General features: G+C 36.0%; 1 protein-coding gene across 16 annotated transcripts in view; it reads right to left on the minus strand.

The window, feature by feature from the left end:
* The window catches only part of LOC106074502 (uncharacterized), a 33,571-nt gene that overhangs the window by 969 nt on the left and 16,487 nt on the right, over window positions 1-16,115 (minus strand). For 10 of the 16 annotated variants that reach the window (XM_056044363.1, XM_056044353.1, XM_056044359.1 and 7 more), the window contains 8 exons: window positions 15,792-15,885; window positions 8,086-8,147; window positions 7,675-7,749; window positions 4,863-4,912; window positions 3,821-3,885; window positions 943-996; window positions 313-354; window positions 188-210 (listed from right to left, as the gene is read on the minus strand). In XM_056044363.1, the coding sequence (XP_055900338.1) occupies window positions 188-210; window positions 313-354; window positions 943-996; window positions 3,821-3,885; window positions 4,863-4,912; window positions 7,675-7,749; window positions 8,086-8,147; window positions 15,792-15,885 (465 nt within the window). Of the gene's footprint in view, window positions 1-187; window positions 211-312; window positions 355-942; window positions 997-1,451; window positions 1,625-3,820; window positions 3,886-4,862; window positions 4,913-7,674; window positions 7,750-8,085; window positions 8,148-15,791; window positions 15,886-16,115 lie in introns of those variants that run through there. The other 6 variants (XM_056044366.1, XM_056044361.1, XM_056044365.1 and 3 more) reach the window with 4 other exon arrangements.

Here is a 16,115-nt window from a genome sequence, read left to right on the forward strand (position 1 = left end):
TGGGATGTAATCATCTTCTTTTTTGAAGTAACGTCTGTATTATAGAAGAAGAAGAAGAGCAATCCCTTTTCTCCATTTCAAGACTTGTCTGTTTCAACCACAAGTGAATATTTTTACAGAAAAAAAAAACAAGCACTAATCTAGAACAAAAAAGTGCTAAAAAGAAAGTGTTAGGCAAGATACTTACCGCTCCAGTTCACTTTTGAGTCTCTGGGAAAAAAAAAAGGTTTTTAATCTTCTTTCTCTCTCTGACACCTTTAAGAAAAAAAAAATGTATTGTCTAAAAATTTTCATAGCTATTTTTATTCTTACCTGGATTTCTTTGTCTTTCTGTCTGGTTATGTAGTTGTATTTCTGAAGAGAAAAACAAATATTTATTAATCAGATTCATTTTCTTATTCTATTCTTATCACAATTTTACTTACAGACCTTGTATCAAATAAAAAGGTAACTAGGTCCTACGCTTTTCAAACTAGTCATGCATGTTAATCAATGACTTTTTGCTAAGTTGTTGGTTTTCCTGGATGATTTGAGCAACCCTTTCCATTTTCTAATGGCACTAGGGAAGAAGGAGAACTTGCAGGAATTTGTTTAAGCATATGGAATAAGGGGTGGTGGTGGATGAGGGGTTAAGTGCTTGGCTTCTGAAACTGGGGTCCTGGGTTGGAATCTTAGGGAAGACTGGAAATTTAAATTTCGGGATTTTTAGGGCGCCCCCGAGTCCACCCAACTCTAATGGGTACCTGACTTTAGTTGGGCAAAGTAAAGGTGGTTGGTCATTGTGCTGGCCACATGGCATCCTGCTATTTGACCGTTGGCAATAGAAACAGATGGCCTTAACATCATCTGCGCCATAGATCTCAAGGTCTGAAAGTGAAACTTTACTTTTTTTTTCTGTATGGTCCTTAAGATCAACTTTGATTGTAAAAAGATATAACTTACTGATCTAAATTGTGTCAGCTGTTTCACTAGCATGATTTTTTCATGCTCCACATCCTGAAAAGAGATCAATTTAAAATATAGACAAATTGTCTTGAAAGATATAAGCTACATCCTAATAGCATTTCCCAAGACAAAATTTTAAATCAATTTCTCTAAGACTGATAAATTTGAAGAAATTAAAGAGTTTACCAAAAATTAACCATTTGATATTGAACATTGTATAAACCCACTACGTCCTACCCCCGATTACCTTTATAATCTTAAGCAAAGAGAAGCAGGTCACATTTTTGTATTTAATATAAAAATACAAACTACAGCTAGAAAAATAGAGATTTTAACTGAAAATAAGGTATAAAGATTCTTCCTTTTAATGAAAAATAAAATCAGTTTTCTCCAAAATGATTTGTAATTAACCTGGCAGTGGGTATAAAAAAATGGCGTCCCCCAAGGAGGGGTCCTATCCCCAACACTGTTCCTAATATTCATAAACGATCTAAATCAAAACCTACCAAGAAAAGTCAAAAGCAGCATGTATGCAGATGACCATGCCTTAATTAGCACAGAAGAATATGTAGGAACATCGAAATTTTGATTACAGGATGCTCTCGATATACTCAATAATTGGTCCAAAGACTGGGGCATGTCCATCAACACAAAAAAGACAACATATACCATATTCTCACTGTCAACAAAACAACAAACAATAATATTAACATTAGATAAGGAAGCTTTAGAAAAAAATGACAGCCCTACATATCTTGGAGTCACCTATGACCCGAGACTAACCTGGAAAAACCAAATAGATAAAACACAAAAGGCATCCATAGACTATCCCTCTTGAAAAAATTAGCTGGCACAGATTGAGGAGCTAATCACAACATCCTGAAAAAGACCTATACTAGTTATGTAAGACCTGTACTAGAATATGGTGCCTCAGCAGGGGGTCCAGCAGCCCACACCAATCTAAGAAAAATAGACAAGGTTCAAAATATTGGTTTAAGGATAATGACAGGAGCAATCAAAACAACACCCATAAGAGCTATGGAGGAAACCGCTGCCCTGATCTCTCTGGATGAAAGAAGAGAAATAAAAATCCTTTCCCAATTCACTAAATTGGAAACCTTGGAAAGGCACCCACTCAGAACAAAAATCCACAAAACTGGCACAAAAAACCGTCTCAAAAGGACCAATTTCATACAGGAATCTCTAAACCTAAAAAAGAAACACCAACTTGAAAAAATTACTCTGGAATCCTCGATACACTATAACGAATCTCCACCCTGGGACGAAAGCCCTCTTCCTACTATAAGGGACCATATTGAAAACATAAAAAGAAAATCTGATTACAGACCAACAGAGCTCAAGGAAATAGTGAACTGTTTTCTACATACCAATTACCCTAGCAATCAGTGGATAAGAGTTTACACGGATGGCTCATCCCATAAAGCCACCACAAATGGAGGAGCTGGAATACTTATCGAATGGCCAGATGGAGGAAAACTAGAAAAATCCATTGCAACTGGAGAGCTCTCTGACAGTCACAGAGCAGAACTCTCAAATAAACTCTGCACTCTATCCAGAAGAAATGAAGAAATTAATTGTAAACAAAATAAATGAGAAATGGACGAGCTCTCATCCAAATCCCAAGAAAGATGACGCTTCCTATAAGCTATCCCGACAAGACCAACGTCTAATCTTTCAACTCAGGACCGGACACAACAGAATGCTACGACACATGTACCGGAAGCTCAAAATTGGAACCAGTGAAATCTGCCCATGTGGAGTATCACCAGAGAATGCCGACCACGTCCTCCAAAACTGCTCTCTTTACCAAGAGGCCCGTATAAGACATTGGCCCCAAATCACCCCAATAGAAAGAAAACTATATGGAGAGCTCCCTGATTTGGAAACCACTGCGCAGTTCATCTCATGTATTGGTCTAGTCATATGAACACTCCAACATAACAATGAGAACGATGAAGAAGAAGAAGAAAAACCTAGCAATGAGACTGAAGAAATATTTAATTTAAAAAGTTTCAAATATTGAAAAGGGGTTTTAGGAACATCTCATAAAAACAGTATAGGACTAAAACGTTCTGGACAGCAGAAGTGGCTAATGGGTTTAAATGTTGTTTTGTTTGTTTATTTATAAAAAAAACCCTGTTATGTAAGGTCATCTGTTTCTGTGGCCAAAGGTTAACAAAGGTGTCATGTGGCCAGCACAACAAACAACCACCTTTACTTATCCTCAACTAATGCTAGGTACGCATTCAACTTGGGTGGACTCAGTGTCCTAGAAATCACAAAAATTAAAATCCATCTTCATCAGGACTTGAACCCATGACCCCTTGGTTCAGAAGTCAAGTCCTTTACCACTCAGCCACTATGTTATTTGTTCACCTTGGGTCAAAAAGGTGATAGCATGAGAAAAACCTCAAAGAAGAAGAGGAAGTGATAATTACTAAACTCAATTTAAGTCAGTTGTCTTTGCTACTCGGAGCAGTACACATGTATTGAAGTGGCCAGTTGTTACCCACTATGATGGCTAAGTATGTGAGCAAACATGGCTCTCAGTGAGCTACCACTGTATGCTCTAGCGAGTGTACCTGAATGTACCTTCACGTGGTGGGGATGTGAGAAAGGCTTGCTAACCAGTTCAAAACCCACCGCTGTTACCCCTATGGGTGGTGAAGGTCCCCTCATGGGAGCGGGTTAGGGTACTAATTGATTAATTTTTTAAATTGATTTTTGTGTTTTCAGGTAAAAGAAATAATTGTGCAAATTTCAGCTTAAGATTGGGTGTCAGAGAAATATTGTGTACAAACTTTTGGCCAGACAGACAGACAGAGTGAGTTGATATAAGTTTGTAAATACTTACTATCAACCTTGACTTTATGTTACTAACTTCATTGCTTGTGTTTCTCAAGTTCTCTTCACTCCTAGCTATAACATAGAGATGTAGTTTTATTAAATCTTTTTCTAAGGCAACAAAAATTACAACATTTTAGCTTATTAAGCACTTTGCCTGTATTTCATCAAACAGGAAAAAGTAACAGTTTTTCATCAGCGTGTCATCATCCAAGAAGAAACCCAAAGGTGTCCAAATGGTTTTCCAGACTTTGAATTTGTCCTTCATTTCCATATGAAGTCAACTTTTTTTCCAATTCACCCCAGAGATGGGCCAAACTGAAAGAAGCTGGAGCCTGGAGTTTAAAAAAGGACAGTAATACAAGGTGGTCTGCAAGAGAGAAAACTACGTCTGCAGTTTCTTTGCAGCTTGACAAAATCATCAAGCTGTTGAAGAAACTTTCTGAATCAGCAACTGTAGGATGGACACTAGAAGCAGCACACAGAATAAAATCTCTTCAGCACTACTTCTCTTATTAAGAGACATTTTCACTACTTCAATAGCTGTATCTTTGTATGAATCATCTGACTAGTGATACTTTTCTTCAACACGTTCATGGTCTCCTTTGTTTTCAGTGCTCTTAAACTACCCTTTATACAAAGTTACTTCCTGAGAGTAACACGGCACTAGTCAGCGCTATGGAAGTTAATCCTTGAAATTGAGAATGACCCCTCATGGGAAGAGTTAATACTCTGTGTGGAATACATGCAACAGGGTCACTAACTGATATAACAATGTGAAAGGCAGGATTACATGAAAGTGACGTAACATTTAATTTATTTAAAAACAAATTTCAGACACTCAATTTGTGGGAATCTTCAAATTCTCCCCCCCCCCTCTCCTCACCCGAGCTACGCCACTGGCCTCAGGGCATTTTTCTTAAGTATTGGAAATTGAATTATCAGAAATTTATAAGCAGAGAGCTTATACAAGTTTGATAGGCGATATTATATTTGAAAAAAAAAAAAAAAAGAGATACTTCATGAAACAAAGATTTTACATACACAACAACCTTGAGCTTTTTCTAAGTACCGCTTGTTTTTCTGGTCTTGAACCTTTTTTCTTTTGCAACAAAAAAAAAAAAAAGAGTTTGTTTAGAAACATAAGAAAAAGATCATGTAAAATACAAACGGAAATAAAGGCCAACAAAACAAAATAAAATAATGAAACAAATCAAAATAGTAAGACAGGTTCAGTTCAAAATAATCAAAGAACCAGCATCACAGAGGCACAATAGTGTCTCATCTCAAAAACCAAAACAATGGTTTACAATAATATAATAAATGTCATAATCAAATGACAACATCCATGAGACACACTACTGTCTCATATCAAAACAAAAGATGTCTTTTACAAAAAAAAAAACATACATACTATTTACATAAACCAACTTATTACTAACAAATAAATAAAGTCTACTTAGTTCATTAACGAAACACTCTTCCCATAACAGTGGCACACTCCTCTTAAGTAACACAGTCAGAGCACAACAACACAAGTATTAGTTAAACATTATGGATGGAGATTTCGTTCAAAATGCACTGGTCAGCTCAAGAGAGAGTGGCTATTGGACTACAGAGAAATATCCAGTGCTGACTAGATCCAAACTAAATAGAGCCCTCACAACTATCTCCACATATTCAAAATTATGGAAAATGGAAATAAACAAAGAAAAGTCAGTTTATTCAATCAAAACAGCAAAAAGAAACTACATCCTAAAAATAGACTCTCAGCCAATAAATAAAGAAGAAAATCCAACATATCTTGGTGTAAAACTAGACCAAAGACTGTCTCTAAAACACTTTATGGCAGATTTAAAAGAAAAGGCATCACAAAGATTAAACATAATAAAACACCTAGCAGGAACATCCTGGGGAGCTGAAAAGAAAACCCTAAGACAGTTATACACTGGATATGTCAGATCTGTAATGGTTAACTGTCTCTCCATACAAGTAGCTGCCAACAAAACCTATCAATCCTCATTAGATACAATCCAAAACCAAGCCTTGCGGTTAATTAGTGGAGGTATGAGAACTACTCCCACAGCAGCCTGTGAAATAGACTCCAATATTGAACCTCTTAAGTTAAGGCGCAACAGAGCAGCATTAGAAGCTATTGAGAGATACAGAAGGTTGGAGGATGATCATCCAAATAAATTACTAACACAGAGAAATAGGAAAAACAACCAAAAAAAGCAAAGGACTCTGATCCAACTTACTGACGAACTAGCCCTAAAACACCACCTACCCAATAACAGAGAAAAAATTACCAGGTTTTCAAACATTACACGCGGACTAAACTACAAACAACCAACCATCAAAACACATTTACTAAATAACACCTTAACAAAAGAATCAAATCCACTGGAGCTCAAAGTAGGCACACTTGAAACAATCGAAAGCTATCAAAAAACAGCTATCCATATTTATAGACGGATCGGCTTTCAAAGCTACCATCAATGCTGATCTTGGTGCCTTCCTGGTCTTCCCTAAAAATAAACACTTTGAGATAAGCACACCCTGTGGTGATTACTGCTCAAACTTCCAAGCCGAAATTGAGGCAATTACCATAGCACTCCAGACAGTGGAAAACAAATTATATGAAGGAGTGCAACCACCATCAGATATTGTTGTCTTTACAGACTCCCAATCTACTCTGCAAGCACTTAACAGCAGCACCTCAAACAGCCCAAGAGAGTTGACAACACTCATTGTGATAATCCACCAGATGATATCAAAATTAAATATCAATATTACACTACAATGGATCCCTGGACACATTGGCATCATGGGAAATGAAAAGGCAGATAAGCTATCAAAGGCAGGTTCATCTATGGAACAACCAGATAGACCTGTTAACTACCTCACCCTAAGGTCAATGTTAGTCAACAATCACAAAGAGGAGTGGCTCAACCAATGGGCATCAGGAAACACAGGCAGAGCCATGTACAGAGAAATGACTACGCCTAACAAACTAGACAGTATTAACTTCCTCCCCCGCAAAGAACAATCTACAATCTTCCAACTAAGAACAGGACACACACCACTATTAAATTACCACCTGAACAAAATAAACTCCACACAACTACCCCTTTGCAGACATTGCGCCCACCCCTTTGAAACCGTAAACCATATCCTCTTTGAATGCCCCTCCCTAATCCACCTTAGGCAGACCCTACTTCCACTACAGCCCAACATAACCAACACCCTGTACGGCAGTGCTGAACAACTGAAGAAAACAGCACACTTTTTTTCCTTGGCACAGTCTGCAAAAGAGCTGACAGCTCAGCAGCAATAAAGCTGGCTAGAAGAAGAAGAAACAGTTAACCGAGAATTAAATAGTATATTAAAGGGAGCTAACTCTTACTGAAAATAAAGTAGCTACCCTTATTGTCCCTCTTGTCACAACACACAAGAACAGATCAGTTCACAACACACAACAAGAATATAAATACACAATAAACACTATTTAAAAAATTTAAATAAACATTTAGAAATTACACTGTGACAACACTATGGAGAAAATTTAAAAAAAAAACATTTGACCTCTGGCTGGGCAGTCTGGGATTCTATCAGGTTAGTATCTCTGCCCCTGCCTCTTACTTTTTTCTGAGCTAATCATGTTTTAAAAAAACAAAAACAAATAATTACTAACAGAAAATTCAGCGATGGCTACAAATAACTAAAGACCAGTATAATAGTGTCTCTCTACATATGCATACATATTTATATATATGACTGCTTGTCTTGACCATTACTTGTTTTTTTTTTTCAAAAATATTTCAAGATAAGTATAAATGAATAATTCAATAAATGATGGCTTACACGGAATGGCTGCTAGGTTGTTCATGGTCTATTGGCTGCCATCCCACGTCTTCCTGCAGGAAAATTGAACTGTCTCTCGTAAAATATTAAATGTGCAAAGAAGTTAGATACTGATTTATCCATTCAAGATTAAAAAAAAAAATATTTCTTTCTAATTGTTGAGCTTTATTTATTTTCTTTCTGAATTCAGTAAGCTTAAATTGCTTTTTTTCCTTTTGTTGTTTCAGAGTGCGAGTAAATATAAACAAAAAGATACACCATACAAGTAATGCTAGAGCAGACAATGTACAGAACATAGGGTAATAAAAAGACTGGAATATACCAGTCAGCTCTGCTTCATTTAATTTCACAAAGTTGAGAAACAAAATAATATATTTGATAAAATACTTGTAATTTTTAATCAACACTCACAGATCTACTTCAGTGCTGTCAGAGTCGCTCAAATGTTCACATTGTTTGTTTTGCTCTTTGACCTGTGCAAAAAACAACATATGTTATGTGCTAAGTTGAAGTAGAAGCAGAAAGCATTATCAGAGTCAGAATTGGAATATGTTTTTTTTTTGTAAAATGTTTTACATCAGAGTTGAAGATAATTTACTTCCTAGTCCAGACCTCCTGCAGAATGATGGGGTATTATATGGAGTGTTCATTTTGCAGCTCAATGTATTTCTAAAATACCAACAGGCGCCATAATAATTTTAAAAAATAAATTTCAAAGAGAGTTTGTGTTTTCACATACGCTCAGAGGGAGCCCTCCACTAGATCCACCTAGGCAGGTAAAAAAGAAATATCAATAGGTATAAACTATCAACAACCACAATCCTATCTCCTTCTATACAAAGTAGATGTGTGCAGGAGAAAGTATTTTGTTTGGCTGACTGCTGAGGTATTATTATTGTTATTACATTCTTAATATTTATAATGGGGCGCAGTGGCTGAGTGTTTGAGAACTTGGTTTCCAAATCTGGGATCCTGGGTTCAAATCTGGGATTTTTATGGCGCCCCTGAGTCCAACCAACTCTAATGGGTACCTGACATTAGTTGGGGAAAGTAAAAGCAGTTGGTCGTTGTGCTGGCCAAATAACCATCCATCCATCCCAGTGGCGCTACAGCCTGCTCATTAACCATTGGTTTAAGAAGTAGATGACCTAAGATCATCTGCCCCATAGATCACAAGGTCTGAAAGGTAAACGTTACTTTTTTGTTTTGGTAACTTTTTAATATTAATAACAGGGTTTGGTAGTCAAGCTCTTGGCTTCTGAACTGAGGGTATCTAGATTACCTGACATGTTTTTTTTCAGTGAACTGATTGTTATGAGGATAAAGTTCAGTATGAGCCTAACCTAATGATTGTACTTTTCTGAATTACATTCTTATTGTTTAAAACTTATAGCATAAAATAATGTTTTTGTATGTTAAAAAGAATGCACACAAGACTAAGACTAAGACTGCTTTATTGATCCTTACGGAAACTTGTTGTGATTACAAGGACTCTTTTCTCATATAAAGACAACACAACAGAAAAATACACATAATTACAACAGACACAACAAAAAGAATTCATTCAGCGACTACACACATGTATCTTGGTGCATTTCATGTTCCCTGATCAATGAGTGGCAGTGATAGAGTCTGACCGAGTGAAGTACGAACGAGTTTTTGTACCGCTCCGTTCTTGTTTTGATTGACAGCAGTTGCCCACTTCGCGACGACCTGACGTAGTTCTGATGGGTTAGGGTGGCCGTTGTCTTCCAAGATTTTTCGATTTTTCTTAGGCACTTTTGTTCAAAAAGTTCCTTTAAATGTGGTAATGTTGTGAGTGTAATTTTTGATGCTTTTTTAATGATGTTTTCTAGACGTCGCACCTTGCCAACAACTTATTCCGTATGTTAGCTGATTTTGTATAGTCACGCCGTAAAAAGTCTCAAGGATCTTCTTGTTTAGTTTAAAGCTATTGAGTTAGTATAGAAAAAAGAGTCGCTGGGCTGTTTTCTTTGTCAGAGTTCCAAGGTGGTCTTCCCATGAAAGCTTGTTGTTGATGATAATGCCTAGATATTTATATGCCTTTACTTGCTCTATAGATGTAGTGTTTATTTGCAGTTCACGTATAGTTTGTTTTTTCTTTCTAAAATCTATTATAAGTTCTTTAATTTTTGTGACATTCAGTTCTAGAAAGTTGTAGGTGCACCAGTTTGTAAACTCTTCTATTGAGCTTCGATACTGAGTTTCGTCTCCTGAAATAAGACCGACTATGGCAGTATCATCAGCAAATTTAATGAGTTTAACTGAGTCATAGATGCTTCTTATGTCATTAGTGTAAAGAATGTATAGTACAGGAGAAAGTACACAACCTTGTGGAGCACCCGCACATAGTACTCGAGTTGACGATTTGGTGTTGTTGACTTTAACATACTGGGAGCGTTGGGTTAAAAAGTTTAGAACCCATGCTTGTAAGTAAGGGCTTACATTTAAGTTACTCAGTTTGTTTATCATTAGATGTGGCTGTATGGTATTGAAAGCCGAGGAGAAATCTACGAAGAGAACTCGTGCATATGTTTTGGGTATATCGAGATGCTTATAAAGCTGGTCCAAAAGCAATAGAATGGCATCCTCAGTTCCTCCAGCTGCTTTGAATGCAAATTGATCAGGATTAAGGCTGTTCTTGACTTTTGCTACAAGTTGTTTAAGCATATATTTTTCAAAACATTTCATAACAATAGGTGTTAGGCCCAGTACCTAGTGAATTTGTATGATGAATGCATGTATATATTGTTAAATACATCTATTCAAGCAGAACCTGACCCCTAATTGTGGTGTTTTTTCCCCACTAAATTGTAGAATATGAAGGCCCCTTGAGATGCTGGGCTTCTGGCCTTGTAATGGCAGGGGCAACTGAGCATTGATCACACAAGACAGATAATTAAATGATCATCTATTGTTGATGGTTGACCTTCTAACCAAGAAACTGATGAATGGCCAAACTCTCATTCCTGACTTCTGGAAAAAGTCCTTTCCTTGGATACAATTGAAATGGCCACTGGCTAAGCTTACTGATTATAGAAGCTGGTAATAAATAACACTAAAAGATGCATTGATTAAAAACATGAATAAATATAGGTGCTTACAACTAGAATATGCATTCTTAAAAAAAATAAATATTTTTGGTAAACTTTACTAACCCATATAACAGAAAACACATTAATTATATATATATATATTTAGAGAGAGAGAGAGAGAGAGAGATGTGATAGGCCCTATATATATAGATAGACAGATAGATATAACTTCATTTTGATATGTAAAAAATGTGAGATGATTACAATGAACATAAATGTCAATTCTGGTTTTTAGATCTTCAAACTCTTTCCTGCAGGGTTCACTGTCGCCGCCTCTGTCTTCACTTTCCAATAACAAACCAACAGGAATGTCATCCACTCACTAGAACACCCTTACCACAGTTTTCCTAGGCAAAACCTTCCTGACTAGACAACCCACACAAAGAACCTTGCTGAACCATTACTCTAGGGGGATCAAGCCAAATTCTCGTCTAAAATATTATATTCTTCCTATTCCACTTAGATGGAATTCCAGTTGCTCCAGTTCATATACAGTGATCTAATAGTGCACTGTTGCGCCTTGTGCATGCAGAATGACAACAATACATAATTTTGAAAACAAAATGGTGCGCTTGCTTTCAGTACAGAAAATGTAGCCTTTGCAAAATATCATGAAATGGGATTTTCAATAGCTTTTCAAATTTTAAGACCTACATATGATAGATAGACTACATTAAACTAATAGTATCCTTAAAACAAGGCTTTTTGATGCAGTAGTCATTTTGGCGCTAAGTATTGTCGACAGATATTTTATTTCCTAATCCATGTGCTGCGCTATACTTGAAATAGTTGTTACTATATGTTTATTTATCCTTTAAATTGAAGACAGGAGTATTACAAGGCTGTCCCTACACAATAAAATCTGAAAGCAGTTCTTTGGCACAAAGACTTGGACAATAACAACTAAGAATACAGACAAGCTCCAGATATTTACCAATGAATGATGTTTATAATGATCTAGAAGAATAGGATAAGAAAGTAAAATTCTTTAAAAAAAAACAAAAAAAAAATAACATGCTGATGGGTAACGTTATAAATGTTCAAAATAAGTTTCTGGCGTTGGTGCTTCTATCAAAATAAAAATCAAAGCACTCACTTTAAAAAATAGATTAATAAAAATCTACATATAAAAATACATTCTACCAGTCAATATGAATATCATTTGACATGCACTTCTCATTATTGCTTTTATTACAAGAGAAATTAAGGTGTCAAGTGTCAATAAACTATACCTTTGTTGGCTCATTGTTTTCTTGATTTTTCTTGTCACAGCTGGATTTTCTGGTTGGTATTTGTGTGATCAATAATACGATTGCTTTCTTCCACTAGTTGGGCATTTAGCTCCTCAAGAGCAGCAAGTTCCTGGCATTGAAACATAAAACTGATCAATGCAATACCAATTTTATAGAATGACATCAGTTCAATTTATATATTATAAGATAAGATAATTTTATTGATCCAATCAAATAGAAATTCAGTTTGACTACAATTGACAACATCAGCGTAACTACTGTACAATAACAGTATAGATGAAGAATTCGAACAACATTCACACACGAAACACATACACATTCCCAACCAGCACTTTATGAATTTGAACTTCTATGTACTTCTCGATGACGACAGCTGATCTTGTAACACTCTGACCGAAAGTGGGATAAAGGAGTTTTTAAATCTTTCTGTTTTAGTTCTAATGGAAAGGAGACGACCACTTCTTTAGGATTTTATGTAACAGTGGTTTAATGGGTGCAGGTTGTCCTTAAGAAGCGAGAGTGTTTTGGAAAGGCATCTTTCATGAAAAAGCTCTTCAAGAGATGGTAGCTGTATTTGAGTGATGTGCGATGCTTTTTTAATTAGTCTATTTAGTCTAAGTCTTTGTGCCAGTAAAGTATTACCATACCAGCAGGTGATGGCAAAGTTAATTAGACTGCTGATAGTTGCTGTATAAAAAAGTGAAATAATGGTTTTGTCGATGTTAAATTTTCTTATCTTTCTAAGGTAGAAGAGTCACTGGTGAATTTTTGTGTAGAGGTTTTGACAGTGTTCACTCCATTTCAGTTTGTTGTTGATAGTTGTTCCTAGATATTTATATTCTTGTACTTGTTCTATGGTTTGATTGTTCATCTGAATTTCTGTAATATGGCCTTAATGTTTCTTAAAATCAATAATCATTTCTTTAGTTTTCTGAACATTTAAAATTAGAAAGTTGTCTATACACCATTGGTAAAAGGTGTCAATTGTTGAATGGTACAGATTTTCGTCACCTGAAAAAAGGCCAATGATTGCTTTGTCGTCAGCAAATTTTATGATGGGAGTGTCAGCTGATAGGCTCTGAATGTCATTTGTGTATATGGTATACAATACTGGTAACAGGATGCACCCCTGCAGCGCTCCAGTGCTAAGCTCTCTTGTGCCTTACACATGCCATTCACATTTACATATTGTGGGCGTTTGATAAGAAAGTTTAGAATCCAAGCTTGTAGGTTTTTGCTAACGTTCAATTTAGATAGTTTTTGTATCATGCGATGAGGTTGGATGGTGTTGAATGCAGATGAAAAATCTAAGAATAACACTCTGGCATAGTGTCTCTGAGTATCAAGATGATGGTATAGACCAGTGATGCTCAAACTACGGCCCGCGGGCCAGATCCGGGGGACATGGTTTGGACCAGCCCGCCAAAACATCTACACATCTGTTAGTTTGTTTTCTATAAGAACACTAGTTGTTTTTTTTTCGGCTACAAGAATTGACAGTTGTTTTAGAGTCTTGGACAATACCGCAGCTGTATAGAGCTAGCCCTGTTCTTGACATCTCATGTGTGTAACACTGCACATCTTTTCTGCATCATTTTTGTTCGTGTACTTTTGACAGCAACATGATTGGTGCCGTATCGTATAACATTTGCACGTTAATGAAATGGGAGAGCTGAAGAAACGAAAATTGGATGTTGAAACTTTCAGGTAAAGTTGACAGATCTTTTTTTTTGTTGGTGGAACATAATAAGCCAACATGTTTGATCTGTAAAATGTGTTTTAAGGAAGATAGCATAAATGGCATTCTAAAATAAACCATTACAAAAATATGGTGGCATTGTTGGTTTGAGTCACCAAGAAAAGATCGCAAAGTTACGTCTAGAGTTGAGTGATTGACGAAAATATTTACCAAGAAGTCAAGAAATGAGTATACTGTAATGGAGGCTACAGAGTTGCTCACATTAACAAGAGAAATGAAGCATAAAAAGGTGCTTGCTAGCAGTGATGGTATAAAATCAGCCTGAAAAAAAAAATGAAGCTGTCAGCCTTTCTGGCATGACAATAGCAAAATGAGTCGATTAGACGGTCTTGGTGAAAATCTCTTCAAAACTAAATAACAGAGCAGCAGATTTTGAAATAATTACTATTGCCGCTGAGAAGTGACACCAACTGGAACTGATTGACTTACAAATCCAGATTTCCAGCTTGAGAAATTTCGAACAATAAGGACAATAGATTTCTACGCCGTGTTGTCTACATAAGCCTTGCACATTTCCGAACAAAAATTGATGGTATCATCACAATGTTAACAAGTACTTATTTTAGTAGAAAACTTTTTCAGGTATAAGACAACTGAAACCCTTGTTACGTAACTTAATTATGGTGTAAGTAGGCCCATTGGAGCCACAAATTTGTAATATAACTATTTAAAATGGTTTATTCTCTATTTCATTTTTTGGTATCTTTTTGTTAATGTGGCCCGCGACACGAGTGTTAGAAATTAAAATGGCCCGCAGGCCGTATAAGGTTGGGCATCACTGGTACAGACAATTCAGCATGAATAGTATTGCATCTTCTATACTTCTTGACGGTTTGTAAGCAAACTGGTGCGGCAGTCAAGACCTGTTTCGACTTCTTTCAGTAGATGTTTTAAAATCATTTTCTCCAGGCACTTCATTGGAATTGATGTAAGTGCTACTGGACGTAGGTCGATGTTGGAAACAATGATCTTCTTTTTAGGTACTGGAATTATTTCAGATGTCTTCCAAATGGAAGACATTTTGTGCATTTGCCAGGACTTGTTGAATATAGCACAAAAGATAGAAGCCAGTTATTCCGCACATAGCTTTACAAGTTTGCCACTTACTTTGTCGGGTCCCGAGGCTTTGGCAGTGTTTACTTGTTTAAATATCTTTAGTCACTTCTTGTTTATTGAACAGTTCTTGAGACAGTTTTTTTATTACTGTTTTCAAATGATGCCAATAAATCATGGTGGTCTTTCTCAAGCAGTCAAATCGGCAGTAGAAATCATTTAATTCATTGACAAATTTGATATTGTCAGCGACGCACATTGGTTTGTGCTTGGGTACGTAGCTAGTAATTTGTTTCAAGTCACTCCAACAAGCTTAAGAGTTATTTTTCTTGAAAGAGCTTTCAATTTTTTCCTTGAATCTCTCTTTTCCTTTAAATAATTTCTTTTTAAGGGCTCTTTTGGCTGAGATGAATTCAGAAGAACTGCTCTTGAACATTCTTTTTTTGTATAGAATCGCTTCCTTTATTTCTTTGGTCATCCAGGGTCAATTATTACTGAATGTTTTAATTTTCTTCTTTGGTACAATCTTGTTTTCACAAAACTGGATATACGAATTAACAGTTGTGGTAAGTTCATCTATGTCAGGACAGTTATTTACAAACATGTCCCAATCTGTTTGCTCCAGACAACTTTGTAGCTGTAAAACAGCGTCGTCAGACCATGACTGGATGGACTGTACTACGGGTTTTGTTGTTTTTTAAAACTGGTTTGTACTTGAGTGTAAGATGGATCATTGTGTGGTCCAACCCTCCGAGAAATAACTATCGAGATGTGTAGGCCATTTTTATGTTGCTATAACACATGTCCAAGGTTTTATCGAGCCTTGTAGGACAATTAACATGTTGTTTTTTTATAACAATAAGCTATAATGTCAGTAGTCATAGATTTGACAAAGACAAAAAAATAAATGTTATTTCTAGTTTACTAAATTCTTACATCTTTGAGGGTTTTTTTCTCTTCTTGAAGACTTTTAATCTTAGAACTCAACTCTGACTTCTCTGTGTAATGATTATCAAGTATTTTTTGAAGCCTGAAAGTAAAGAAAGGTTAACATTCCTAGTGAATCACTAGAGTTATAAAAGTCTAGATCCGTCATCAACCTTTTTTTTTTCACTCTTTTATATAATAAACACACTTCTATCATGCAAACATTTTGGGAGTTATGTAACAAGGATTCAACTGCCTTGTTTTCATTGATCCTTTACATAATGTTAAGTTATACTTTACAATCAATATAGTAATATAGTATTGTCTCTGAAA

This window comes from Biomphalaria glabrata, chromosome 10 (assembly GCF_947242115.1).
Source record: "Biomphalaria glabrata chromosome 10, xgBioGlab47.1, whole genome shotgun sequence".
NCBI classification, from domain to species: domain Eukaryota; kingdom Metazoa; phylum Mollusca; class Gastropoda; family Planorbidae; genus Biomphalaria; species Biomphalaria glabrata.